This window comes from Lissotriton helveticus, chromosome 12 (assembly GCF_964261635.1).
Source record: "Lissotriton helveticus chromosome 12, aLisHel1.1, whole genome shotgun sequence".
Lineage (NCBI taxonomy): Eukaryota > Metazoa > Chordata > Amphibia > Caudata > Salamandridae > Lissotriton > Lissotriton helveticus.
The window spans coordinates 673193960-673221050 of record NC_136073.1 but is presented as its reverse complement, the minus strand read 5'-3'; the positions used below and the strand labels follow the sequence as shown (position 1 = coordinate 673221050).

At 45.2% G+C, this 27091-nt stretch overlaps 1 protein-coding gene across 1 annotated transcript in view; it reads left to right on the top strand.

Annotated features, from left to right (window-relative positions):
* The window catches only part of EDC4 (enhancer of mRNA decapping 4), a 734765-nt gene that overhangs the window by 205649 nt on the left and 502025 nt on the right, over nucleotides 1-27091 (top strand). The window contains exon 8 of the mRNA XM_078670461.1: nucleotides 26275-26384. Coding sequence (XP_078526587.1) covers nucleotides 26275-26384 — 110 coding nt within the window. The remainder of the gene's footprint in view (nucleotides 1-26274; nucleotides 26385-27091) is intronic.

The window sequence follows — 27091 nt, the reverse complement described above, 5'->3', positions numbered from 1 at the left end:
ACACTAGGGAGCAGCGGAGTGGTGCTGTTACATACATGCCCTGTTGGTGTTCAAGTTCTGCATGTGCCTGGGGCACAGCTGCGGAAATATTTCCTTCTTATGCATGCATGTCATGACCCTCTCCAATCCTGCCAGTGTTTTGCTTGTAGTTTTCTGCCCCAGTTTGGTGTTGTTTGGGAGGGTATGTGCGTATTCCACCTAGATTGATTTTATTCACAGAAATAATAAACATGTCATGATAACGCTGATGGTTAATGTTTTTCCTAGAGAGAGATCAGAGTTTTGTCTAGTGGAAGTTTTGACTCATGGAAAGGTAGCGCAGAAGGTTAATGTGCCTGCTGCAAATAACATGTACCTGTTGCAGATCAAAAAATGCACACGATGTTTAGATGTTTAGTTGTTTGTTAAATAAAAAACATCTGTGAGGTACTCAGAAATGCATTGTATCTCGAAGTCTGTTATGAAGATCTGTGGTTATACTGAATAAGCAGTTCCCTATACTGAATAAGCTACCTATGTTATATGACATCTCTTTATTAATGTAATAACTGCACTTTCACAATTGCTTTATTAATCTCCCTGCTTTCTCAAATTTGCTTGAAAATGCACCATTTGTCCACTCTTTTTTCAAATTTTTCTCGGGGGGAAACCCCCCGAACCCTCCTTAAGTTGTTTGGGCTCGCTCGCTGCGGTGAAGTAAGACAGTAATTTTACGCCTCACCACTTACAAATGTCACCAGCCGCCACTGACGATTGCATAGCAGAGGACACAGTGAACCTAGACTAGAAATATACCCAATAATCCAAGATGGCCACTATCTCTTTGGAACACACAAGAGTTTGTGGTCTACTGGGAGCAATAGTTTATTGCCAGCACACCGAACGACCAGTGTATCCTTCATGTGTGTGCAGCTTCTGTCCAACCAGCGTTCCATGATTGCCACCAACTTTTCCTTATCTAAAAGGCACCTAGAGCAAGTGAATTTGGAATACCACCTTAACATTCATGGAAGTGGCAAGCAGAACCTGCAACCCTACTCTAGTATCTTCTTCTGCAGGCAAACCTGAATGTGTGCCACTGGATTTTCAGGTGGTGTCCAAGCGTCATTAAATGATATGGCTATGATGGTGCCCAGTTCTTTGGTGAAACAGCTGATTTTGTCGTGGAGATATTTAAGAGTAGATGTGTGATGATACATTCTCAGGCTTTTAGTTTACCCAGCATGCCAATTTTACCTTCAGTATCGGGTCTCTAGAGTTTATTCCTGGCGGCATGATTGTCTCCCATCCTCCAATGTTGCAGTTCGTCCAGTAGCCTGTGCGGTATTTTCAGGCCTTTGTATTAACAGGCAGGGTTACAGGGAGAGAGTAGCAGAAACAATCTTCCTACTCCTTTTTGCCTGTCTTCTAACAAAACTGCTTTAGTTCATTCTTGCATGATCAGCGGATGGGTTTGGAGACAGCAGTTCCTGTCCGATTCACATATAATCACATTAGACCAGTGGGTACTCCAGATATTCAGGTTGGTCGTAACTTATCCTTTCTGAATGCTCCTTATTTACAACCTTAACCCCCCCAGGCCTTCCTCATGCTGTTTTGGCAGATCATGTTCAGATCACCTCCAGGAAGCTGTTGATATTGTTACCAAGGGTGCAATCGGGATAGCTCCCAAGGTAGAATGGAAGCTCAGATTTTTTTTAAAGCTTTCCATTTATTAACTTTTTGCAAAACAAACAGTAGTTCACCACTTGATTTTCTGCATTGATAGAACGAAGGAGTACCATGTTCATATGCTGGCTTTGCTGGTGTGAAGAAGAGGTGATCCTGACTTAAACCTTGTCCTGATAGATTGACCTCTGTATCAAGCTGTGCTGTGGTCAAAAGAATGCACTCTACAGCCTTAGGAGCCATTCCACTAGAGCAAGGGCTGAGACTATAACTGAAGCTAGCCGGAGTAGGTGGATCTCCATTTTGGACATTTATCGAACAGAAGGCCGGAGGAGGCAGATCTCCCTTTTGCACATTTGTCGAGCAGATGTGTGGCCTTTTGTCCGTACTTTCCCCATGCAGTGTGAATCAAGATTCTCTCTGCATGTTAATTGGAGATTCGTCATTTCATACAAGACAGAAGCTAATATTATGCATATTTAAAGCTGTCTACAACTAAATTGCTTACATGTTTCACGGGCCTGAAATAGTAATTTGCACAGGTGCTGAAATTCGAACAATCTGCCAATTTAAGGATTTCAGAGAGAGAACCACTAGCCCAAAATGCTTTACTGGCCATTGCACCTTTTGCTAAAAAGCACCACATTTTGATAAATCTTTGTCCTCTTCACTCATAATTGCTCTAATCCACCTGCCTATAGTGGCGGTGGATACTGCTTTGTGCTGTTCGACATAAGATATTAAAAGTTGATTTTCACCATCATGTCTAAATTCCAGCATTCTATGCAAATGTACCTTCATGCAACCTACCATTAATAGTTTTTGACAATCCGGGAATAAAGGATAGAAAACATGACCAGACACATTCTTTGTTCTTTTCCAAATATCGAAATGAACACCATCAGATGAATAAACCCTGTTGTCAATTTCTAAAACTTTAACATCAGAAACCCTTCTACATGGTACTAAACTGAGAAGAGGTGCCAATTTCTGGGAAATCTGTCTTAAGGCAAGATAACAATTAGCTGGCCATAAGTCAAATAGTTTGTAAACTAAATTAACGTCCCAAAGCATAGAATAGCGAGGCTTAAGAGGGTCTCTGAAGTCATATTCCTTTAATCATCCTACATATCAATGGATCGTTCCCAACCGTAATGTCACCAAATAAAACCTGGCCTGCTGAAACACTGAACCTATGGCATTTAATGGTCCTGTAAGATAAACCAGACTGAAATAGTTTGGCCAGATAGTTGGCCGAATCCATCACAGGAGCCGCCACGAGATCCAGACCTCTTTCCATGCACCAACAGCACCAGCTATACCCAAACCTTCTTATATCGCTTCCTATTCCCTGGTGTCCACGACTCATCCAGTAAATCTTCAGCATTTCCTGAAAGGCAGGGGAATCTTGCAGAACCCCTGATATCTTTCAAACAAGAAGGTCCAACCTTTCTTCTACCACTTAAGAATGCTTCCCCCCATCTGGTTCTGCCAGCAAACCATGATGTACTAGAATAAGACATGGTTCCTGAACTGAAAGTTCCATTACCCTTGGGAATCAAATTTGTGAAGTCCAGAAAGCGCTGACTAGAACTAACTTGCACTCCTCCTTCCGAACCCTTCAAAGAACTTTCTGGATCATGGTAAACGGTGGGAAGGCATAAGCCCCTCCTGTAGAAAGGCATCTACTGCTATGGTTTCTGGGTCCGGTCTCCAAAGGAAATATCTTGACACCTGGCGTATGAGCCTGCTGGCAAAAGATCTAAATCTATTGTGCCCCAAAGGACCTGTACTTTCCTGAAAATCCCCAGGTTCAATTGCCAATAACTGAAATCCCTTAGGTAACGGGAGCTCAAATCTGCTCTCTGGTATCTGCTTCCCTGGAATGTGACCTGCTGTCAAAACAATTTTTTGTTCCCAACACAAATACTATATGTCCCTTGCTAGTTCTGCTAACTGCTTTGACTTTGAACCTCCCAGACTATTGATATAAGAAACTGCTAAGACATTGTCCATACTAATCAGGACCACACTGTTTGCCAGGTTAACTTTGAAACTCTTCAAATAATTCAGCCCTGCCATCAACTCCAAACAGTTTATGTGCAATGAACTCTCCTGACTTTACCAGCATCCCCCTGTCTCTAGGTTCTTCAAAAGGGCTCCCCAGCCCTGAGAACTAGCATCTGTTTCTAAAATAATTTCTGGCACATTGTCAAAAAACGCTTTGCCATTCCAACCCTCTAGACTGTTCAACCACCACTCCAGGTCCGTTTGAGCCTCTGGAGATAAACTTATCGACTCCGCATACCGAAGGCCCTTGCGTAATCCAATTGTCTTCAGTCTCTGGAGGGCCCTGTAATGTAGAGGGCTGATCGATAAGTACAGGAGACCAATTGTCCCAGGATGGTAGACTATCTGGCTGAAAGCCTAGAAACTCCAAGGACTGACTTGGCTCCAGTACTAATTTTTCTACATGGACAAAGAATCCTAGGCTCTTTAAGTGATTCTTTGTCATGCTTAAATGATTCAGTAACTCTGTCTTTACCTGACTCATCAATAGGATGTCGTCCAAATGGATTATTAAGTGAATTCCTCTCTCCCTCAGAAAAACCACCACGGGTCTTAGAACCTTGGTTAAACACCACAGAACAGAGGAAAGCTGAAAGGAAAGACAGCAAAACTAGTATACTATTTCCTTCCATTTGAATCGGAGATATTTCTGCAAATTTTCTACCATAGGGATCGTGAAATATGAATCCTTTAAGTCTAGTTTTACTAACCAATCTTTCTTGCAGAGTATCCAGCAGAAGATGGATTCCCTCCATATTGAAGTGATGCTAGACCAGGTATTTGTTTAGATCTCTTAGATTTATAACTGGACGCGACCCCTTGTCCTTTTTTTAACCAGAAAAAGTGCGCTTACAAACCCATCGTTTAAGTCTACCACCTTTATTATTGCACCCTTCTTCAGCATTTGAGAAACCGCCTCATCCACCAAATACATTTTCTTTCTTGAAAACAATCTCTCGGGGGAGAGAAGTCTGACTGGGGATTTCCCAAAAATCTATGTTGAAACCTGACAGTTTTTAAGAACAGGAGTCGTTTGTTAGCTCTCCCCATCTGTGAACAAAAAGTTTCAACCTTTTGGCAATCTTTACTAGGGAAGAACCAGCACAAATCGCGCCATCTATCTTCAGAAGCTGAGCCTTGAGATCTCCTTCCTCCTCCTCTAGATCTTGATCTTCCCCTCTGCGGGTAAAAACCTGATGCGGTTTGGAATCCTCTGCCGTAACCTATGGAGCCCTGAGTGTATTGGTTTTGAATATAAAAATGGGACCTTCTGACTCTTGGCCGTCAGTCGGCCCTTCCAAAAACATGTTATCTAAAAACACATCTCAAATGATACTGCCCTTTGCTCAAAGTTGTGAAGGAGGACACATATTTGCCCAATAATTTAATAAAATTGTGCTAGAAGAGAAGGTCCCCATGGTAGCCTTTAGCTTCCGTATTAGCCAACTTTATGCGCTTTGGACTCATCCTCATAAGAATTACCTTTTTTCGGTTATAAGGCCTGTGTTAGCATTATCCAACATGCAGACTGCGCTCTGGCTCCAACCTCTAAGGAGATCCAGGTCTACTTCAGTCATTGACAGTCTCCGCTGCCACGTGGACCAGGCGGTGTCGACGACGACCAGGAGCTGGGCACTGACTGTCCCACGAAGGCTCTCGCTGTTGGCGGTGTCGGTTCTCGATTCGGAGTTAACAGGCCTTGGCAAATGCAACCCAGGCAGGAATCGAAGATGGCTTCTTACTCAGGCCAGCAAGGACTCGAGGGGCTTCTCCTTCGCAGGGAAGCAAGGGCCAGTCTGGAGCAATAAGACCAGTGGTGTAGATTTCGGGTTTCGTCGTCACAGAGGCCACTAGCCAACGGGAAAGTGACCGGACAGACGCGTCGAGCAGGAAAATGCAAAAGGGCCCCACGCAGCACTCGATGAGTGTGGAGAGGTGATCTTTGGTGCAGGTGGTGCTCGGGGCTGGGGCTTCTCAATCCCCAATGCACAACTTCGAGGGTGCCTCAGAAGTTGCACGGAAAGCAATTCGCTGGCTTTCTAAGATGGCCGGTCCCACGTCTCGCGTCGCCTCCACGGGTCTCAGCTTTGCTGTGGCTGTAGATCGGGCTGAAGGAAGTCTGGAAGTCCGGGTCTTGTCAGGCTCTGTGTCCAAGCTCCGGCGAAAGCAACGACAAAGCAAACTGTTGAGCGCTTGATGGTGCCTGCTTGCACAGGGTGGTCACTCCTTGACCACAAGGGAGATTCTTCAGTCTTCTACGTCGAGTAGGATGTCGAAGGTCCAGAGTTTCGTATCAGAGTTTGTCAGGATAAATCTAAAGTCTTGGGACTCAGCTACTACCTATATACCAAATCTAGGGGCTGGATTACCTGCTAGGTCCCTCCTGTGGGTGGGACCCAGGAAGGGAGTGGTTACACCCCTTTTCCTTTGTCCAGTTTCGCGCCAGAGCTGGGGCTGGAGTGCCCCAGCACCGGTTTGAACTGGACTATGCATGGGACACCTTGTGTGCCCAAGGCAGTGTCTCCTTTCATTCAGCCCTCCCTGCCCCAATACACTATAGCCTGTCTGGGGTGGTGCTACCACCTCTCTGTGACAGGAAACCTATTGTCCAAGCCTCCCTCGCTGGAAGGACTCCCAGCAGCAGGAGGTCAGACTTGTGTCTGTGGCAGCAGCATCCATTTTGTGATGCTGAGGCTCTGGTTAACTTTAACTGGGATTGATGGAAGTAACATGTCTTCTCCCTCTAGAAGGGTGGAATGCTACCCCCGTCGCCAGAACTGGCGAGGGGGTAGTATTCCAAAGCGTATGACACCTTACACAACATGTTTTGATAAAGCTAAACCAAAGATAGCATTTAACCGTCAGGTTCATAATGCACTTAAGAGTATATGGTATGGCAATATAATAGAACAGCTATAAGGACATGGTTCCGAAAGCTGCAGACAGGCTCGGCTCATGCTAGAGCACCATCTCACATAAAACCAAGCACTCTGCCTTCAGGATTGTTAAGGCCTGCCATAGGAGTGACTTCTAGGTGCATATGTGTCTATATATAAGGTTAGATATATGAATACTATATCTAAGCAAGGGGTGATTACACGACCTTGCCCCAGCTGAGTGATCAGCCAGTTGTCAGTTTGGATGGCCAGCCAGGGGTGGCAAAAGATATGCTGCAGCCCCTGGTAGGCCTTGTGTGCTCCTATGCCCTGGGTACCTATAGTACAGTATATAGGGGCTCATAAGGTGACCCAAGATCCAATTGGAGATGTCCCTAGGGTACATGGAGTCCATTTTAAAGAGAGAGCAGATAGCCTGGGGCCCTGATTAGCAGGATCCTAAGCCAACTAAGTCGAAAACCAGCTAAACACAAGGCAAAAAATCTGGGGTAACCATAGTCGGGTATCCACCTTCCTACACTAAGGCTAACACACATGGAGGACAGGGTTCCATCCTTCTTTGAACTTGACCTGGTGTTCTTGGGTCTGTCCATATGTTTAGTTTTTTCTAAGGTCTTTCCACCTTTTTGGGGGTTTGTCGATCTGTCATTGTCCGAGATAGAGAAGTACTCCTCTGATGAAGGAGCGCTCCTCTTAACTCTTAGACAATGCGGTCTCGACTTCCTCCTTAATAGAGGTCCTCAGACCCTCCTCAAAATATTTTCTAAACATAGCCTCACCTACCTCCAACTGAGGTGATTCTTCAGCCTCAGCCATTGCCGTCTAAATACTAGTAAATTACTCAAACTTGAAGTTCAAATTACTAAATTATTCCTAAAAAAAACGAACTTCACAACTATCAGAATATTAGTCTCATGAAAAAATTACCTCAAATTCTCCCACATTAAAACCTACAAAAAGATATATTGACCCCCAAAAACGAAACCTAAATTCAAAACAGTTATAAGCCCTCCCCTTTTATTTAAGGCACTTCGAGGGTAAAAGGGTTCGCAGTGAAAACCACAGCTGATTGAAATGCAGCGGAAGAGGTAAAGCTGTTACTCCAACTAATGTTTAGCTTACGTAGCTATATAAACAATCCGGGGAATATTAGACCAAACGAAGATGGCGCCTAGTTAAACCAGTCCACTTTTCATCTCTGATAGTTTCCTCCAGGCACCCTGCGCATAAGGGCAGCAGCTTGTCGCCTTGGCCAAAGTAAAATGCACGGGCGGGTTAGTAAATCAGAGTGATTATTGCCCCATCAGGGGGTCCAAAACCCAATGAAAGGGTGTCTACAGGGCCGGCCTAAGGCATGTGCAAGCTGTGCACCTGCACAGGGCCGCCAAGCCCCAGGGGCCGCCACGCCAATATATATCCTTAGATACATATTTGCGTGGCGGCCCCTGGCAGGGATTTGGCGGCCTCGGGCCCCCTACCTACACTCCCTGCTCAGGGCCTCCGTGAGCCTAGAGCCGGCCCTGGGTGTCTACTATGGCCGGAAGGCTGCAACCTGGGCTCTACCGGCTGAGCCTTGCGTGCCCTGAGGTATATCGAGAGCTTGGCCAGGTGCGGGGAGATCATGCAGGGATGAGAGTGAGTCGGAGTGCTTGGCCGAATCAGCCGCAACGGAGTGCTGAAAGTAAGCACATTTTTTTTAAATCAAGGAAAACTTCTTATGAAATTAAATACCACTTACATTGACAAGTCACCTTAAAACCTAAAGAAATACAAAAGACTACCGAATAAATGCCAAAAGTCCTAAACAAATACATAATACATGACATTGAAATGAAAAGTCAAATAAACCACCTGCAACAAGGCTAAGAGTTTATTCCATAAATTGGAATACCTCGAAAGAATCCTAATAGGCAAAATACTTAACAGTTTTAAATAATCAAGGCAAAAAAACTAAAGTAACAACGCGAAATACTTATCTGTATGAGGGCCCAGCTAATAAAAGAGGAAGATGGTGTTTGACATGGTTATATATGTTCTACCAGGAGTCCGGAATGGAACATGTTACTTTACGATGTGTGTTTATTCTTTAAAGGGCTGTGTGTATGTGGCAGCAATAAAGGTTTATGCATAGTGTGAGCCTTCGGTCTTGTAATGAAATCCTGATCTAGGGCAAAATAAGCTGCATGGGGTTAAGTGGGGAAAAATTGCTTTCAAATCCTTTCAAACCAATCATCCATTTGAAGGAAATATTCAACAATTCTCTGAACTAACTGTAGTATTTGTAGCATCCTTTTATAATACTTGTTTTGTGTATATAACCTGATGTATTACTACACTTGTAGAATGGTGGGTGAGCATTCCGTGCTAGCGTTCTTCTAATATAGTGGTTGCCCTGAGAATGTTAATGTGTTCTGATAATGAGGTACTGTGAATTGGGACGGTTGTTCCAGACTTGTTACTGGTGTAGGAAACGTTGATTGCTGTCCTCAACAACCGTGTAGCTTCAGGAATAAATCTAAACTGTATAAAACGCCTTACCTCCAGCGTTTTTACTACGTTGCCCTGTCTGGAGACCCTGAGAAAATGAAATCTGCTGAAGGGATATGGTACAATCTAAATGTTAAAAGTAGCTGCCATCTGTAATTTCTTTGTCAAGACCCCCTGAACCATTCACATTTGCTGGAAGCTCACCACTACTAAAGTTGATAATATTTCTAACTATTGGGCGCTGAGAATGTTCTGTAGTTCACATACCTAATCAAGACTTCCAGTGTACCAGCAGAGTGTAACCATCATCATGAAATGTTTCAGAATAATTGCCTTCCTAATCAACATTTTTTGATGAAGGACTAGGGAAAAGGCAGACACAAATTAAGGTTCTTCATCTTTATTGAAGTAGGAATGGGAGGTGCAATGTCCTCTTTCAATACTAAGTGAGTTAATAGGGACGACAGATGAAACCCGTTGTGCACAAACTCTGCATGTGCAGAATGAAAGTAGACATCTGAAACAGAGAACCGTTGCCACATGGGTGTATGGGTTCACGTCCGCTTAATCTATAGAGTTACAACAAACATCACTTAAGAAGCCAACGACCCTTGTGTTTTCTAGGAATCTCATTGGCACATAGTTGGCTGATGATCCAGTATAGGATATAATATGGAATCTATGCCGTCACTGCTGTAGTTGTCTTACTTAAGGGGTCACTATTGTCTAATGATGTTACCCACATCTTGTTTTTTCATTTCTACAGTGTGCCATGTTTTGAAGTCTTTCCCATCCTTTTTCATTCGGAGTGTAGAATGTGCTATTGGAACAAGTTACTCTTGCCCTGAAATGTTGGCTTCTGGCACTTTAAAAAACTTCTTTCTGCTTCTGTAGGTGGTGGTAGGCCTCTGCTTAAAGACATTCCTATATCAAACGAAGCCAGCCTAGCTACTTTCTTTTCAAATTTGCTTACAGGAGCATTTTATTTATATCAATGTATTACCTAAACATAATACTCAAATCTTCAATTTTACTGAAGACCACAACCTTGATGAATTTTTTTCTCACTCAAACATGGCTAAAAGACTCTCCCTTACTGGATGTTGCATTCGCTCCTAAGGCTGGCTATAACATCTGCCAAATGTATTGTAAAACCTGTTTTGAAAGTAGGGTGTATATTTTATTTTCTGTTGAATATTTCTTTCTCTCCAACATAGTTATAGATTACTTTACGGGTTCTGATTGTTTACTTACCTCCTTGTCACAGTCTTACTTCTTTCACCACTTTTGGAATTGTGCAGATAGCTTCCCTTATTTTGGCGATATTTTCTCTGAATTTATTTCTCCTTTAGTATTTAAAATGTTCTATTTTCTGCTGTTTGTGTGAATGTGAAACCGATTCTCTAGCTACTAATAAATTGTTGACTTCCTGTGCTACACTGTGTCTGATGCAATTGGTCTTGCGCCCTACCCATATGGTGCACCCCAACCATGTGGTGCATCACACACTTGATTTGTTTTTACTACTGCCATTTGAATTTTGGATGTGTTTTGCCTTTCCAATTCTTAATCAGACCATTGAAGTTTTGTTCAATATCATGTTCAATATTACTTTTAATTTGTGGCTATCCAGTGAACATGGCAACTTTTCACCTGTGGATACATCAGTTTCATATTCCATGTGCTGCTCTGTTTGGTGGCATTTTACTCTCTTGCCCTACTCAAGAGTTATTGCCAAGCATTAGAACTGGAGTGACATTGTAATTTATCCTCTGAAGCCAGATCAAAGTATTCCTCTGTTTGACAAACAAATACGACTGAACTTAGGAGTCCTTGCATAACGACTCGTCAAGCATGTCAGAAGCACATCATCCTACAAGAGAGGTTTTAATAATCACTTTCCAAGTCTGATAACTGTAGATTAGCAACACTAGCTTCCCAAAACGTTTGCATTTCTTTAGTTTTGTTTTCAATTGGTAAAATTCAAAATTGATTTGATGCTTCGGGAACCAACTCGGATCTTAAACCTCAAGTTCCCTCTTCCATTCATTTTGTAGCTCATCAGTTAGTAGAATTTATGCCCATCCACTCTAACTACTCTTAAGTTAATTAGATCAGTGAAACCTGAATATCCCATGGACCTTTGCCGTGCCTGGTGTCTCCATCTTATTGTTTGTACTGTTCACTGTTATTGAGTTTCGTGCTTTTATGGTTTTGTAAGTCAAAAATGAAAACCGATTAAAGCGAATTTGAATACTGTTGCCTCTAGTACTGGTAGCAATCTTGCTATCACCTTTTACGATGAAGGTAGCTGAAAGAAAGTTTTAATTTCAAAATGTCTTTCTGTATTAAAGTCCCAAACATTGCTGGAGTATACTCAGGCTGCATGTAGAGTGGCTCATTGTATTGAGGTCAATGTTACCTCAATACAGAACGAGCTCCACATGCTGTAGGACAGTGATAGTTCGGACGCTCTGAATTCGTTGGATTACTCTTCAGCCTTGGATACCGTGCCACCACAATGCTTATTAATGGAATGTTGGAAACTAGAAACTAAAGCAAAGTTTTAGACTGGGTTTCCTTATTCTTATCTAAACACAAGCAAGCTTCCAAACTTGAGCTGCAATCTCCGAGGTTCCTCAAGGCTCCTCACTTAGCCTTTCTCCTTTCAACATGTGTGGGTGGCTATCTTGGTGAAGCTTATGTGCTCTTTTAGATTCTACCACATGGATGACTTTCGGGATTTACTTGGCCCAACTCTAAAAATTGTATGCATGCTGCAGCATTGTGCAAGAACAATTAACATGTTCTGGTCAATTCTGGTAAGACAGGGATTTTACTGTTTGGTTTTGCCACTTTCAGCTGGTCAAATATTTGATTGCCTGTTGAGCAAATTGCTGCCCACCAGTTAAATCTGTCCTATGACAAACTTTCGTTTCAGGCCGAAATTTCTAAAACACCGTCCCATTACTTTAAAAAAACGAGAAAAAAACGTTTTATATTGATCTGTTGCTCAGTCAACAAGCATGAATACACATTACATCCACCGAAATGGCTGCTTTGTAAAACAAAATATCATGGGCATGACTTTGTCACTGTGGAAAATGTAGAAACATTTTGCAAATAGGATTATACCGACACATACAAATGGAATTCTGAGTCTCAAGATCTCGAGGAATTAATTCCTTTCCCCCCTGCCCTATCCCTCAAACGCCTCTCTATATACCGGCCCAGTTGTCCTATAGTTCCTCCCATTTCTTTGGGAAGCCCCATCTCTGGTAGACCACCTGCTCATTTCTTTGGCATCGATCTGCATGTGCCTCTAATCTACGACCTGCAGCCTTCCTTCTGTCCCCCATGCTCAGGCTAAGTTTCTCTTTAGCGATCCTAGAAACAAACTTAAGCCATATCATCTGGGTCTTAGGCCACTCTTTGTCTCCCGATAGACACTGAATTTACCACCTGTCCGCCAGAGCTACCTCCTGGCCTGTGATCCTCATCATAATTCGTGCCACCCTACTCCAAAAACTCTATTTCCGAGCACTCTCAGAATAATTGATAAAAAGATCCCGCTTCCCCCATCCCCTAATACAGGGAGCGCTATTACCCCTTCCCTGGCAATGAAGTACCTTGTTCTTATCCGGACGCTTGACTGACTCTTGTCCAGTTCAGCACTACTTTCAAACTAATGACCATTGTCCTGATGATGACCTGAAATCAACCAGGTTGAAACGCCGTCGACTGCCCAGCATAGAACTTGGACGCTGTTGTGGTCAATTTATTTAGTCTGAATTTTAAAAAGCAAACATTGTATATATTTTTTTGTAAATTTTGACCACATCCCACTTGCCCACTGTCGCCGTTCACGCTGTTATCGTCACCCTTGTGTCACTGCGCCTCTCACTATCACTAAGCACGCCTAGTGCTCACTGTGTGTTATGGTCATTGTATAATTAATTGTACTGTAGTGCTGCTATAACTACTTACGAATAATAACCTTCTTCACTGCACTTTACTCGTTGTGGTCTCCCTTCCTGCCCCCCTTTTGTGATTTATATCACTTTTTGTTACTGTCCTTTTTTAATGAATTCCAGTTGAGACATTGTTGTTTTGGTGATTTCAACGTGGTTAAGACTGTGTTCTCGTAAATATTTTGTACAGTCCAGAATGCAACGGAGGGAACAGGAGTATACTGTAACGTCAACTCCTTCACCCTGTGTGCCCTACTCATCACGGCCATATTGGATTGCCGCGATCTTCGTATCATAAGAGAAATCTGTTCAAAAAGGGGAATTATTTTATATACTCTGGTGTACAACCTCACAAGAGCAACAAATGCTCAAATGTTGCCAAAAGCGGGAATCGTCCATATACAAAGTGCGTAAATGAATCGTAAAGCACATCAATCCTGATAGGGTGCCTCTGATAATACCATGGCAGCCATGTTGGAAATATAATCCTAGACTTCTGTCATCATTCATATCTGATGATGCAGCAGCTTAAGGAGACTCGATGTGATGCGGATGTTTCCAAATGATCGTTCTCTATGTTAACTATTCTACATTTTGGGAGAGCAAATGCCACACTTGATCAATAATCATTACTTTGATGCCGGGAGCTAATGTGCTAGTCCCAATCTAAAACACAAATGTTTCAAACATCCTTCAAATCGTCTGTGGGTGTGAGCATACTGTCCCCCTAGGTACATATGCTAATAGGACCAGGCTTATAGTTAACCAGAAAGGGTTGTAAGGAAACACTATGTTTATGTTGCACTCCCACAGACCCCATAGATTGCAGTTTCCTATTGCACCATCATATTTTAATTATTCATTATCCCATGGAGATGGTGCCACAGGATACAGTCATTGAGGCCCCTTGTGCTGCGCTTGAATCTATCGACCCACCGCTGCTCTTTTTTTTTTTTTTTGCAGAGTTTTATATAGCGCGAACTAGAACCGAACCGAATCAGTTATCAGAGCGCTTTACATAGCACCAGTTACGTTACATGAGGACACACTTTCATTTTAGGCACGGGGAGATTAAGTCATTTGCCCAGAATCACAGGGGGTTTTTGGCGTCGTTACCGAGACTCGAACCCAGATCCCCAGGTCCGAGGTTGAGCGCCTTAGCCGTTAGGCCAACCCCTCTCCCTCTCTAATCAGAAGAAAGTTTTTGTTGTCAGTTACAGTCGGTGGGATGTATGGTCTGTCAAACACTGTACACCATAGGTTCTTTTCAGTGTGCCCCATCTCTTTATAATGTGTTGTGAGCTTAGTATTCTTATTCCCACACCGTATGTTACTCATATGCTCTAATATGCGTATTTTTACTCGCCGTGTAGTCATGTCCACATATTGCCTGTTACAAGGGCATTTATACAAATAGATTACGTTGTCAGATTTACAGGTAGTATGTTTCCACAATTCCCAAGGTTGCCATAGGCTAATATCTATGCTTTTGCCATTTAGTGAGGCTGGGCAAGCTTTACAATAGCCACCAGCATAATGTCCCATGACAGGTGTTAAATTCCAGAGGTGCTCTCTGGGCACCTCCAAGGGTCTTGGGGTCCTGGGTCGTGTGTTGACAATCATGTCTTTTATACTTTCACTTTTCTTAACGAAAACAGGGGGGGTGGTTGGTTGAGGCCATTCGAAAACCATGTGAGAAATGCTTCGGCTGTCGTTCTATTGCCTTTCCAGACAATGAAAACATAATCTATGTATCTTCTCCACACTCTAATCTGATCATAGAAAGAGTAGATGTTTTCTCCTTGATACATAGAGACAAGCCAGACTCGGCGTACAGGACCTCCCCATGGAAGTTCCTCCAGCTTCACTGCCAGCATGATTTGTTGTTTTGTGAAATGTTGCACCTGCTCCTCCAGCCCTTTGGATGTGGATGGCAACTGGTGGATGCTGGTTTTGGCTGTATGAACCTTACTGTACTTTTTTTCCCCTCTTATACGCAGCATACAGTGTACATACAGTATATTCACATTTCGAACAGTCCAGTTAACAGTGGCTTACATAGACATCCAAATCATCTTTTGGTTGTATGAACCTTGTTTGAAATTTTGCGGAAAGTGACTCTGAGGAGATAGACGTCGATGGTACTGACATCTAATTTCGGCTAGATGGTGCCCTTTAGGTAATTTATGACCGCCTTGATGGTGCCGAGCGAGCCCTCCTGCACCGCAGACTGATCCGTCGACTGGTCTGACGCCCCCGACGGTGGTTTTTGCACAACGTAGTTATTCCTTTTGTTGAGCTGTGCGTTCACCTCTCATTTGGGTCTCACGATGTCCGTGCCTAATGCACAAATTGAACCTGTACCACAACGTAACCCCTGAGGGTGCTTACTTACACTTTAATGGATCACGAGGCTCCAATCTTAATTGTTTGCCGGTGCGGTTCATCACTCCGCAGCCCCACCAGGTGTTAGTCGCGGCACCCTTACCAGAAATCTTTGCCCACCCACAGGTTGTTTTCTGCGTGTTCACTGTGACACCCGCTTGGCCCACGTTTACCTCCTTGTCGAGTCCGATGCTCACTAGGTGCCAGTCTAATAGCAGATGCCCATCTGGTAGGTGTACCCCCCCTCCTCCCTTCCTACATTTGGGCATCTGCGTACTTGTCACCCTCCGGGCAATGTAAGTTAGTTTTGGAAGCCCACAATGTAGAGGAAGGGGCCAGCCTTCGACTAAATTCTTGTCTCTTGTTACAAGCTACCATCACTACTTACATTGTCCAGCTGCATGTCCCCAGAGGTCTTCTGGTCCGCACGCTTCACCTCTCAGGCAGCATAAGAGTCAGTTTTTGAAGTGCACCATATATGGGAAGGGGCTTGCTCACCACCAAACGCCCCACAACCCCCACGGCGTGCACCTGTCACCCCTCAGTCAGAGCAGGAGGCAGGACCTGAAGTGCACCATGTGAAGTAAGAGCCCCCCGTCAACTGTATGTTTGCCACTTGTTACGGGCCGCTGGCACCTCTTATACTGTTCAAACACATGCTACCAGATGCCCTTTGACGCCCCCATGCTCCCCCAGATACTTGGTCCCACTAAGTAGCATGAGGGGCAAGATCAAACACACACCAGGCCGACCTTGCACAGATGCAAGCTTGTATCGCCGTGCCTCTCTATGTCCCCCCACAGTGCACTCACCCGCTACCATGCATCAAGGCAAAGAAAGCAATAATTAGTGGGCTGGAGGTGCGTGGAGAGGCAAGCAGGAAAAAGTCAACATTGCAGCGGCTGCACTGTCTAATTCCTATTCAAGCCGCACACTCAGGACTGCTGCTCCTCTTACCCCAGGGGCTGTCTATCCCTCCACAGCAGTCATGCCTCTAAGGCTTCTGCCCAGCCCGCGCCTCACATTCTGTACTTCAGGCCTCCCAGACTCTGGGTGCCACCAAGGTGTAGCCCTCTGTCCAGGGACTTACCCACTCGATCCGCTTCTCAGGCCCAGCACACCGCTCCTCCTCTGGCCAACAGAGACTGCATGTGCAAGCGGACAGCCCCAATGGCCATGCCTGCTGCATCTCGAGCTCCTTCAGGGTCCCCCACGCAGGAGGTCTGGGTAGGCCAGCTCTGGGGTCCGGCAGGCGTAGATTGCCCCCCAACCTCTCATTTTTGTCTTTAGGCTAGCGGAGGGCAGGCCGCACCACAGTCCAGGGCAACCCTCAGCTGATATGATAGGCCTCACCCTGGTCCAGTCTTGAGGCCTCTGACGTCCTCCTCCAACAGGGGTGGGGGGAGACGAGCAGCAAACCCAACCCCACAGACGTCACTGTACTCTCGGTGCATCAATTACTGCTGGAGCAGGACTGCTTATAAAAAAAAAAAAATTGCGGATGGCCGTGATTAGCAGCTCTTGTGGCACGGAGCTCTCCTAGTGTGCGGCCATCTTGTTCGGTTCCAAGCCACGCCCCCCTAAACTTTTTAATGTAAAAAATAAGGAATTTGTTTTGCCTAAATGCACATATTTTTTCAGTTAGTGAGGCCGCAGTGTGATACAGGGTACACTACGGCAACTGTTTATATCTAGGGTTGTCAAGCTATCTTCTCCACTTTCTTCAGCTAACACATTTTGAATGTGTATTCATCAATCGAAAACTCTAAAGAATTTAGTTCCAGTAGTTTTATCTAACATTTTACAATGTTATCAGACATCTTGAGTGATCCAATCTGCTAACTGTCTTACCTTGATATCTCCAAAGATTAGTGAAGTGTGCCATTGGTTGGCAGGTTGCTATTTTTATATCAGACTTGCAAGGCCTGGAATTCTTTTTATCATATTTGCTGTGAGTAGTCCTCTCCAAATTCAAAAAGCCCATAAGCTCTGGTTTTTATTTTGTGGCTTGGTATCTGGCTTGTCTGTCTATCTCTCCCATTGCCAGGGTGGCTTGTTGGTAATTTTTTTTTTTTTGTAACTCTTTTTATTATAATGAAAAGAAACATAGAAAAACAGACAAGGTGATAAAACATTAATACAACAATCGGGCGAGTGGTCAAGGAGGACGGGAGATGCATAGTAATACGATACAGGAGTTGTTTTACACAGATGAGGGGGCCGGAGGCAGGAAACACAGTCAAGAACAAAAGACGCTACACTACACCAGGAATGTCGGGTCAGGGAGACTGGGGGGGACTTTGTATCTCCGTGAGAAGGGGCGTACATATGTCTCCCCGGTACGAGTTCCATTGGCTCCAAATTTTCCCCCATTTTCTGGGTCTGCCTCTCGCCACATATACAGTCTTCTCCCTAAACATGCACCAGTCCATGTTCTCCTTCCAGGCCGCCACTGTGGGGGGCTTCTGGGAACCCCAAAGCTGTGCAATGTCTCTCTTAGCAATCATATTACCAAGGGTCGCCCATCGTATCTGTGACACATCATAGTCATTCGGCTCCCATACATTCAGCAAACATCGTCGGGCCTCTGGCAACATCGCAACACCTGTTACCTCATTCATCACCTCATGTATGCGATTCCAGAAAAGCACCATCTCAGGACATTCCCAAATTATATGGAGAAAGGTACCAAGCAGACCACAACCGCGCTTGCACAAGCCATCCGTCGAATAGCCCATACGGATCAAGCGGGGGCCAGTAACATAAATCGGATGTAGGATCTTAAGCTGGACCAGGCGGAGACGGGCAGAGATTGCGACCTCCTTGGGTGAGGATATCGCTGATTGCCAGTCCTCGTCTTCGAATTCTATACCCTCTGCAATCCAGGTCGCCCTGAGGTGCTCGAGCAAGCTCGAGCGATCATTGATCATCTTTTTGTAGATCAAAGAAATAGTGCTATCCGGCACGTGACCATCTAATATACGATCTTCGAGGGGGGGGGAGTCCGGAATGTCGCTACCCACGGGGAAAACCGAACTTAACGCGTGGCGAACCTGGGCATAGCGGAAGAATTCCCTATCACCTAGTTTATATTCCGTCTGTAGTTCTGCGAAAGTCTTTATCCTGCCCTTAACCCAGAGATCACCCACTTTACTGATACCAATCATATCCCATTTCTCGAATCCTTTCATTCTCCACAGGTAACCCAATCTCGCAGAAGCATAAAGCGGAGTCGCACGGGTCAATCGATCTCTCCAGCCCATGGCCACAGTCGCACTATGCCACACTCGTACGGCTATCTCGGTGGGTCCCGAAATCTGTAAGCGAGAGGGTCCAGAATAGAGCGCCCTGTTATAATCGCCCCCCGGTAACAACCATCTATCCATTTCAAACGCTGGATTCAATGCCGGGCCATACATCCCATGGTTAATTGCTGCAAGCTGGGAAGCCCAATAATATCGCCTGATATCCGGAAGTGCTATACCGCCGTCATACCAGGGAAGTGTTAACTTTGGAAGAGCGATACGCGAATGCCCGTCCCATATCAATTGCCTCTGTAAAGTCTCCACCTCTCGGAAGTACTTTGCCGGAATTACATCAAATATATTCTGGAGTGGAACGCGGTAAGGACATCATTTTAAAAAGAGCTGCTCGCCCTAGTGGAGATAACAGCAATTTACGCCAACTCACTACGTCTGATCGTAAACGTTGAAGCGGAGGAAGTAGATTACGCTCGTAGCGGACTGCAGGGTCCAATGATATAAAAACTCCCAGATATTTAAAACCCGTCTGTCTCACCTGGATAGGACATCCACGCGGCAGGAGGGGGACGCCACCAGCGAGCACGTATATGTGATACTTAGTCCAGTTAATGACGAGGCCGGAGTTTTTCCGGAACGAGTTAAGCAGGTCGAATAATACATTTAACGATTTTTGAGGCAACGTGAGGTACAGCAAAATATCGTCCGCATAGAGCGATATGCGGTCCTCAAAGTCCGGAGTCCAGTATATGCCTCTCATCGAGGGCTCCCACCGTATCCAGGCAGCAAGAGGTTCCAAGGCAAGGGCAAAGAGAAGTGGAGACAGAGGGCAACCCTGCCGCGTACCTCTCCCAGGAACAAAGGGCCCGGAGACCCGGCTATTTACCACAACCTGTGCCAATGGTGTCTCACACAGAAGTTTTACCCAACTAATGAATCCAGAGTCAAAACCAAATTTTGCAAGAGCAGCCTAGAGATATGGCCATTCGATTGTATCAAAGGCCATCGTGGCATCCAAGGACGCCAAGATGACCGGTTCACGCAGTGACGTCGCCCTCGCGAGAACACCATGTAAGCGCCGCAAATTCAATGCTGTGTTGCGATTTGGAATGAAGCCTGACTGATCCGGATGGATTAAATCACTGACTACTTTTATCAGGCGGTTTGCGAGCAGCTTGGCAAGAATCTTAGGTTCAGCATTAAGGAGCGAGATAGGCCTGTAGGACGCACAGCGGTCCCGTGGCTTCCCCTCCTTATGGATCACCACAATGGTCGCAAGACGCTGATCACGAGGAAGGGAGCCAGTTTCCCGCGATGCTAAAAACATATCACGGAGATACGGCGCTAGCGTGTCAGGGCGCAACTTATAAAGTTCGATGGGAGGACTATTAGGGCCCAGAGCCTTTCCGGAGCGAATAGAACGTACAGCAAGAGCTACCTCGCCAACCGAGGGCGCAGCATCCAACCAGTCCCTGTCGGACTCTGACAAACAAGGCAACGCAATATCCCGTAGCAACAAATGAGAATCTTCCTCGGGCCTGTTAGATACCGGGGAATACACTTCTCGAAAATAATCAGCAAAGCATTCAACAATGTCAACCGGGTCAGTCACTCGCGTGCCATCAGGTCTCTCAATCACTGGAATCACACGGCTTGCCCTCTCCTTTCTATCCAGCCAAGCAATCAGTTTCCCAGCCTTATCGCCCACATCATACAGTCGTCCCTGCTGCTCTCTACCCATCGTCTTAGCTGCGTCGGTGACCAAATTCTTATACTCAAGTTGCTTGAGACTGAGAACATGAAGCGCATCTCGGGTAACATTCCGCTCCAAGGCACATTCCAACTCAGTAATTTCAGTCTCAAGACGGACTACTGCCTCATTCCTACTCTTCTTAGCACACCCAATTAACGACAGTGCTTGTCCCCGGATGACTGTCTTAAACGCTTCCCACAGTGAGACAGGAGAAGACACAGACCCCACATTTTCCGCAAAGTACAGATCCAAAGACTTAATCAGTTCAGTACGGGTTTTGGGGTTGTGGAGGTACCATGGATTAATCGGGGCACCCTTCCCTCGGCACCTATATTCATATTTATCTGAAACCACAGAGGGGAGTGGTCCGATATGCCTCTAGCCAGATGTCTGATCTCCCCAATTGACGAGGACTGGGCAGCCGGTATCAGAACATAATCCAATCTAGAAAGACTACCATGTGCGCCAGAGTGGAAAGTGTACTCTGTCTGTTCTGGATGCATCAGTCTCCAACAATGCACGAGTCCCAGTGCTGTAAAAAATTCACCCAACCAAGATTGTGCACTCGTGAGGTCCCTGGGGAGGTAGCGATCCTCCCTCCCGGAGACAACTGAATTAAAGTCACCGCCCAGTATCGGGATACCATTCAGGAGCCCAAATCTGCAAAAGTAGTGGTCTGTAAGCCAGGTGGGACGTACACCGATAGTAACGAGATAGTTTTCCCCTCCCACCTACCTGTGAGTGCAACATAACGCCCCCTAGCATCCAGAACTATGTCGTCGATTTCCAGGGGAAGAGAGTTCCTGACCAAGATACCCACCCCTCTAGAACTAGAGTTGAACCCAAAATGTGCAGCGAGACGATATCCCCGCCTGTTCAGAGCGTAGCAAGCGTTTCCAATCAAATGAGTCTCTTGTAGTAGCACCACATCAGGGGAGAGGCGTCGCAACATTTGCAAGACCACCCCCCTCTTTATCCGGTCTCCCAACCCATTTACATTCCAGCATAGTAGCTCCAGCCCCCTACCCTCCATCCGGACCTTCGATGATCTCCCACCTCATGACGAACACCACACCCAAGTCCAAAGTTGAAACAGTTCGTTGCCTTGAAAAAGAAAGAAAATGGAACACTCCCAACATACTTCCCCCCCTTCCCCCAACAATACCCCAGCGCAACTCCCCCCACCCTGCACCCCTGCGTAGACTCAAAAGCCACCCCAACTTGCAGTGTGCCTGTCGCCCTAGCAAAAAACTAATCTACACAAAGAAACCCAGAGGAGGAAAGGGTCCCTCTCTCCCCCGCCACCTCTGGGTGTGTACTTCAAAGCATACGATCACAGAAGTCAGCAAGCCACAGTTGTCTATTGTGTTCATTGTCTGGGACTCGGGCTCCATTGCTCATTCTTGTTCCAACAGTCCCCCTTCAGCTCCACCTGAATGTTCCGTACGATCGCGACGGGTAGGCAACGTATCTAGCCAGTCACTCACTCCCTCCGGGCAATCAAAAAAGAGTGTCCGGTCTTCATATTCCACACGCAAACGGGCCGGGAAAAGCATCGCATACTTCAAGTCCATATCTCTGAGACGCCTCTTCACCCCCTGGAATCCCATCCTTTGCTTCTGGACGGATTGGGAAAAATCCGGATAGAAGTTCACCGTGGTGTTTTCAAACTGCGTAGGGCAGCCCATCCGCGAAGCCTGCAAAATGGCGTCTCCGTCTCTGAAATAAAAAATTCTGGCGATGATCGGCCGCGGGGGGAAGCCTGGCTTACTCTATCCTCCAAGGTTGAGGATATTGTGGCACTAAATGTAGATCCTTTGCTCATATCCTCTAATAGATTGCTAGAAAGATTTAACAATTTACATTTGTCATTATATGGCCGCACTAACGTTATTAAGATGATGATTTTTCCTAAATTTTTGTACTTTTTTCGAACCATCCCTCTATTTTTTCCAATGTCTCTTTTCAATAGAATAGATAGAATGGTGTCTAGGTTCTTGTGGGGATATCATCGTGCTAGAAGATCTTTAAAATGGTGTACTCTACCATTAGAGTTTGCTGGTCTGGGACTCCCGAATTTTAGATTATACTATTGGGCTATTGCTTTGAAAACTTTTCGGGTGTTGCTTTTTCATGATTATGCTCTAGATCCAGCGATGAGACCCTCTATTTTCGAAATGCTTCTAGGCGCTGATGCAAGGCAATGTTTGGTGAAAATTATCGAACCTAGCTATTATAAAAAAACCAAATTTAAGATAGTCCTCTCGGCAGGTTTAATATGGAGGCAAATGAACAAAACTCTATGTTTAGTTTCAAAATTGAATTATTATACACCTTTGTTTGACAATAAGTCATTACCTGTTATTTTTCAAGATATAGTGATTCAACGATGGTATTCGAGACAGATCTATTTATTTGGTCAATTGTATCAAAATGGGTGTCTTCTGCCCTTTGATAAATTACAAGAGATTTTTGGTTTATCTAGGAATGATTTCTTTAAATATCTACAGATTCGTAGTTTTTTGGGGAAAAAAAATGTTTTGCGTACGGATACTATGGAAACTGTCGATATTTTAGAAAGCTCTAGGAAAAACAGTCGTATTGGTATTATCTATCAATTAATGATTGGTAGGATGCAGAACGATCTGGATCATCACACTCAGAAATGGGAGAGGAAGCTTGGTGTCGTAGGGATCGATTTGGTAAAAACATTCGAGTTGAGTAAAAAGACGTTAATTAATAGCTTTCTTAAGAGTCAACATTTTATGTCTACCCTTGATCTTTATTATACACCTGCAAAATTGGTAAAATGGAATGCTGTAAAGGGTATCAATTGCAGTCGTTGTGGCACTTTAGCAGCCGACTCAATCCATATGTTTTATAGTTGTTCTAAACTTGCTGACTATATTATGAAGATTGAAAAGTTTCTATCCAATCTGTTACAGGTCCGGATTACACTGCATCCTACTGTCATTATTCTTGGTGTATATTTTCCTCCTCAGGATTTTACAATAGATCAAGAATATTTTCTGTTTATTGGAATGTCTATTTATCGAGCCTGTATTACATCCAGATGGTTGGATGTAGATCCTCCAACGTTTGAGTTATGGTTGGGAAAACTATTAAATGTTTACAGAATGGATAAAGCAGTTTATAAATTGAAAGGACTCAGAAAGCAGACCTTTGGCCGGAAGTTATGGTTACCAATCGACAATTGGATTTGAATTGTTTCATTGTTTCTTTATGTAAAGAACCTTGTCTGATTTTGTATTTTCTTCTTTTTTTTATATTTTTTTTTGGTTATGTCCTTGTATGTTTTACCTCTGCTGGAAAATAAAAAAATAAAAAAAAAAAAAAAACAGAGGAGGAAAGGGTCCCTCTCTCCCCCGCCACCTCTGGGTGTGTACTTCAAAGCATACGATCACAGAAGTCAGCAAGCCACAGTTGTCTATTGTGTTCATTGTCTGGGACTCGGGCTCCATTGCTCATTCTTGTTCCAACAGTCCCCCTTCAGCTCCACCTGAATGTTCCGTACGATCGCGACGGGTAGGCAACGTATCTAGCCAGTCACTCACTCCCTCCGGGCAATCAAAAAAGAGTGTCCGGTCTTCATATTCCACACGCAAACGGGCCGGGAAAAGCATCGCATACTTCAAGTCCATATCTCTGAGACGCCTCTTCACCCCCTGGAATCCCATCCTTTGCTTCTGGACGGATTGGGAAAAATCCGGATAGAAGTTCACCGTGGTGTTTTCAAACTGCGTAGGGCAGCCCATCCGCGAAGCCTGCAAAATGGCGTCTCCGTCTCTGAAATAAAAAATTCTGGCGATGATCGGCCGCGGGGGGAAGCCTGGCTTCGCCTGTCCTCCCGGCACTCTGTGCGCACGTTCCACCGCAAAGAATTTACTCAGTCCCTTGGGGGTGAGGTGATTGAGGATGAGGTCTTCGACACGAAGATCAGTGGACAGTGATCCAGAGTTTTCCGGGACCCCAATAATACGCATGTTATTGCGCCGTGCACGGCCCTCAAAATCCTCCAATCGACGAGCAAAGAAATCGTTGGCGGATCTCAAATTGCGAACTTCTGTCTGCAAGTCGGACATGTCCGTCGTGAGGCTGGAGGTTTTCAGATCTAGAGATTTGACCTTCTCATTAGTCTTCGCCAAATCTGTTCTGATGAGATTAACGTCGATGGCCACTGTGTCAAGCTTCAGGGCCAGGGCCTCGTACTGCTGGCCGATGGATGTCTTGATGCCAGCAATGGCGCCCATAACGTCTTGCAGCGTTAAATCCGCCGACACAGTAGGATCATCAGTTGCCTCCTCCCGGACTCTGGGTGTGCCACCGGGGGACCCTTTAGGATGGGTTTAACGATCCATAACATTTGTTTGAGTTGCACATCCCCGGAAGGTGGTCTTGACTTTCCGTTTGTCACCCTCGGGCTTGCCTGTCATGGTGGGCTGGGTGCCCCGGAGGGGCGCCTGAGATCTGGTCCGAATGGCTCCTCAGAGTTCACCCACGGGATCACCAAAGGCAGATTTAAGCCAGTATATTTCCGCAGCCAAGCACTCGCTGTTTCCAGGCCTATGCGAAGATCACGGGAGCCAGATGCGCCCAGCGTCGGTCCCGGTGAGGAGCAATGCCAATCAGCAAAAACGAAACCGAAAGCTAACTTCGGGCCGTGGCCTGGACCCCTTTAGCCGGTGTTGTTGAATTACTGCCTGGGTACAGCAGCAACTCAAGGCCCGGTTGTCTCCACCGGGTAGGCCGCAGAAGTGCAGGTTGTCGTAGCTTAGGAACCCGAAGTCCAAATCAATTTCTGAAAGCAGCTAGTATATCAGCTGGGCTGCGTCATCAATAACCCATCTTCGGAGTCAGGATATAATTCAGGATAGATGCGGGAGGCGGCGAGGGTCTCGGGAGCCCTGTGCTCACGCGGCCATCTCGGATGCGCGCGAAGCTCCTCCTTGTTGGTAATTATTAATGTACTCTTTACATATATGTTACATAAATAAAATCCAGTATTATTCACAGTCCTCTATATTGGCACCAGTAGCTAGTGTAGTCTGAAAATGGCAAAGTTATTTTTTAATTTGCTGGAGAAGTGGAAGTTTCTACAGGTTTGCTTTCTCAAGAAATGGGCGAAGAGAGTATGCTTGTTCATGGGCGTCCGCAGAAATGTTTCCAGGGGAGGGCAACATTTCACTCGCCTTCCAGGGGGGGACAAAATGTTAACTTCATCACTCGCCTTCAAGGCACGTTTAATGCAGACGGCCCATTGTCATTCTTTATGTGATGATTAGCAGCAGACAGAATGACAATGGGCCTGTCCACAGTCTGCTCGAGGTCGGGGAGGGGCTGCTGCAGCCTCTAGAGTTCAAAGACAAGTGCGAGAGGCCCCCCAAGTGAGAGATCATTTAAACTCCTGGGGCTTCTCGCAGGGGAACAGCCTGCTGTAATCTTGAACATTACAGACCAAAAGGAATGGGACCGGCGATCCGGGGGGGGGGGGGGGGGGGCAAGCGCACCCCCTTGCCCTCCCCTGCGGACGCCCATGTGCTTGTTGACCAAACTATGAAGTTGTCTGCACACAAATTCAACTGTAATTTGCTTCAATAAATATAGTTTCAATTTGGCTTTTTGTAGTACACAAATATTTCTCTTTTGGGTTTGTGCTGAGTTTTCAAACTGTTGATCTGATTTTAATAAATAAATCACCTTGCACAAAATGCCACAATTACATTGTTAGCTAAGATGAACTTTTTTCTTTTTCCTTTCTAAAGCGACTCAGTGAAGGAGCCCTCTCACCAGACGGGACGGTCTTGGCAACTGCCAGTCATGATGGCTATGTCAAGTTCTGGCAAATATACATTGAGGGACAAGATCAGCCAAGGTATGTATGGGGACTTAAGTCTGATGGTGTTTCTGAGCCTGGTGACACTAGAAGATTGCCACTTACTTTAACTGTTTTGTGCATCAAGACTGACATCTGTTTTTGCTTTCTAAAGTGAATGTTTTAAACCACTGTTGACCAATGCTTTTGTTTCTGGTAGCAGAGCCATTGGACATCAGCCACATTTACCTGTGATATAAGATGAAGAAAAACCTTAGACACTAAATTAACACTAGGCATGGTCTTCTTCCTCTCTAGCTTCCTATCCTGCAAAAGAGCTGTTCAATTGTAGTGCATATTTGCAGGCACAGCAGAACAATCTTTGTTATGCACAGCAGTTAATTCCTGTACGAGCAGGTTGCAGCGCTTGAGCAATGATAATGCATCCTCTAGCAACCCATTGCTTTTTCCTCAGACGCCTGTCGCTCTCATTAGCTCGGCTCTCTATTGCCTACCTCCCTGATCTAATATTTGTCCACCTCCCAGAGCTCCCTATTATGCCATATGGTGCAGCACCACACTCCACTTGCTTACAGAGAACAGGGTGCCTTTTTTATTAATACACTCTGAAAAAATAATGTAGCAATATCCATTTTGTTGTGAAGAAATGGCTCAGGAAATCTGCAAAAGTGCACTTGGGTAAAAAGTGACGATTCACCGGCATCTGATCAAAACACTGATCATGTGAGCATCTGATCAAAGCACTG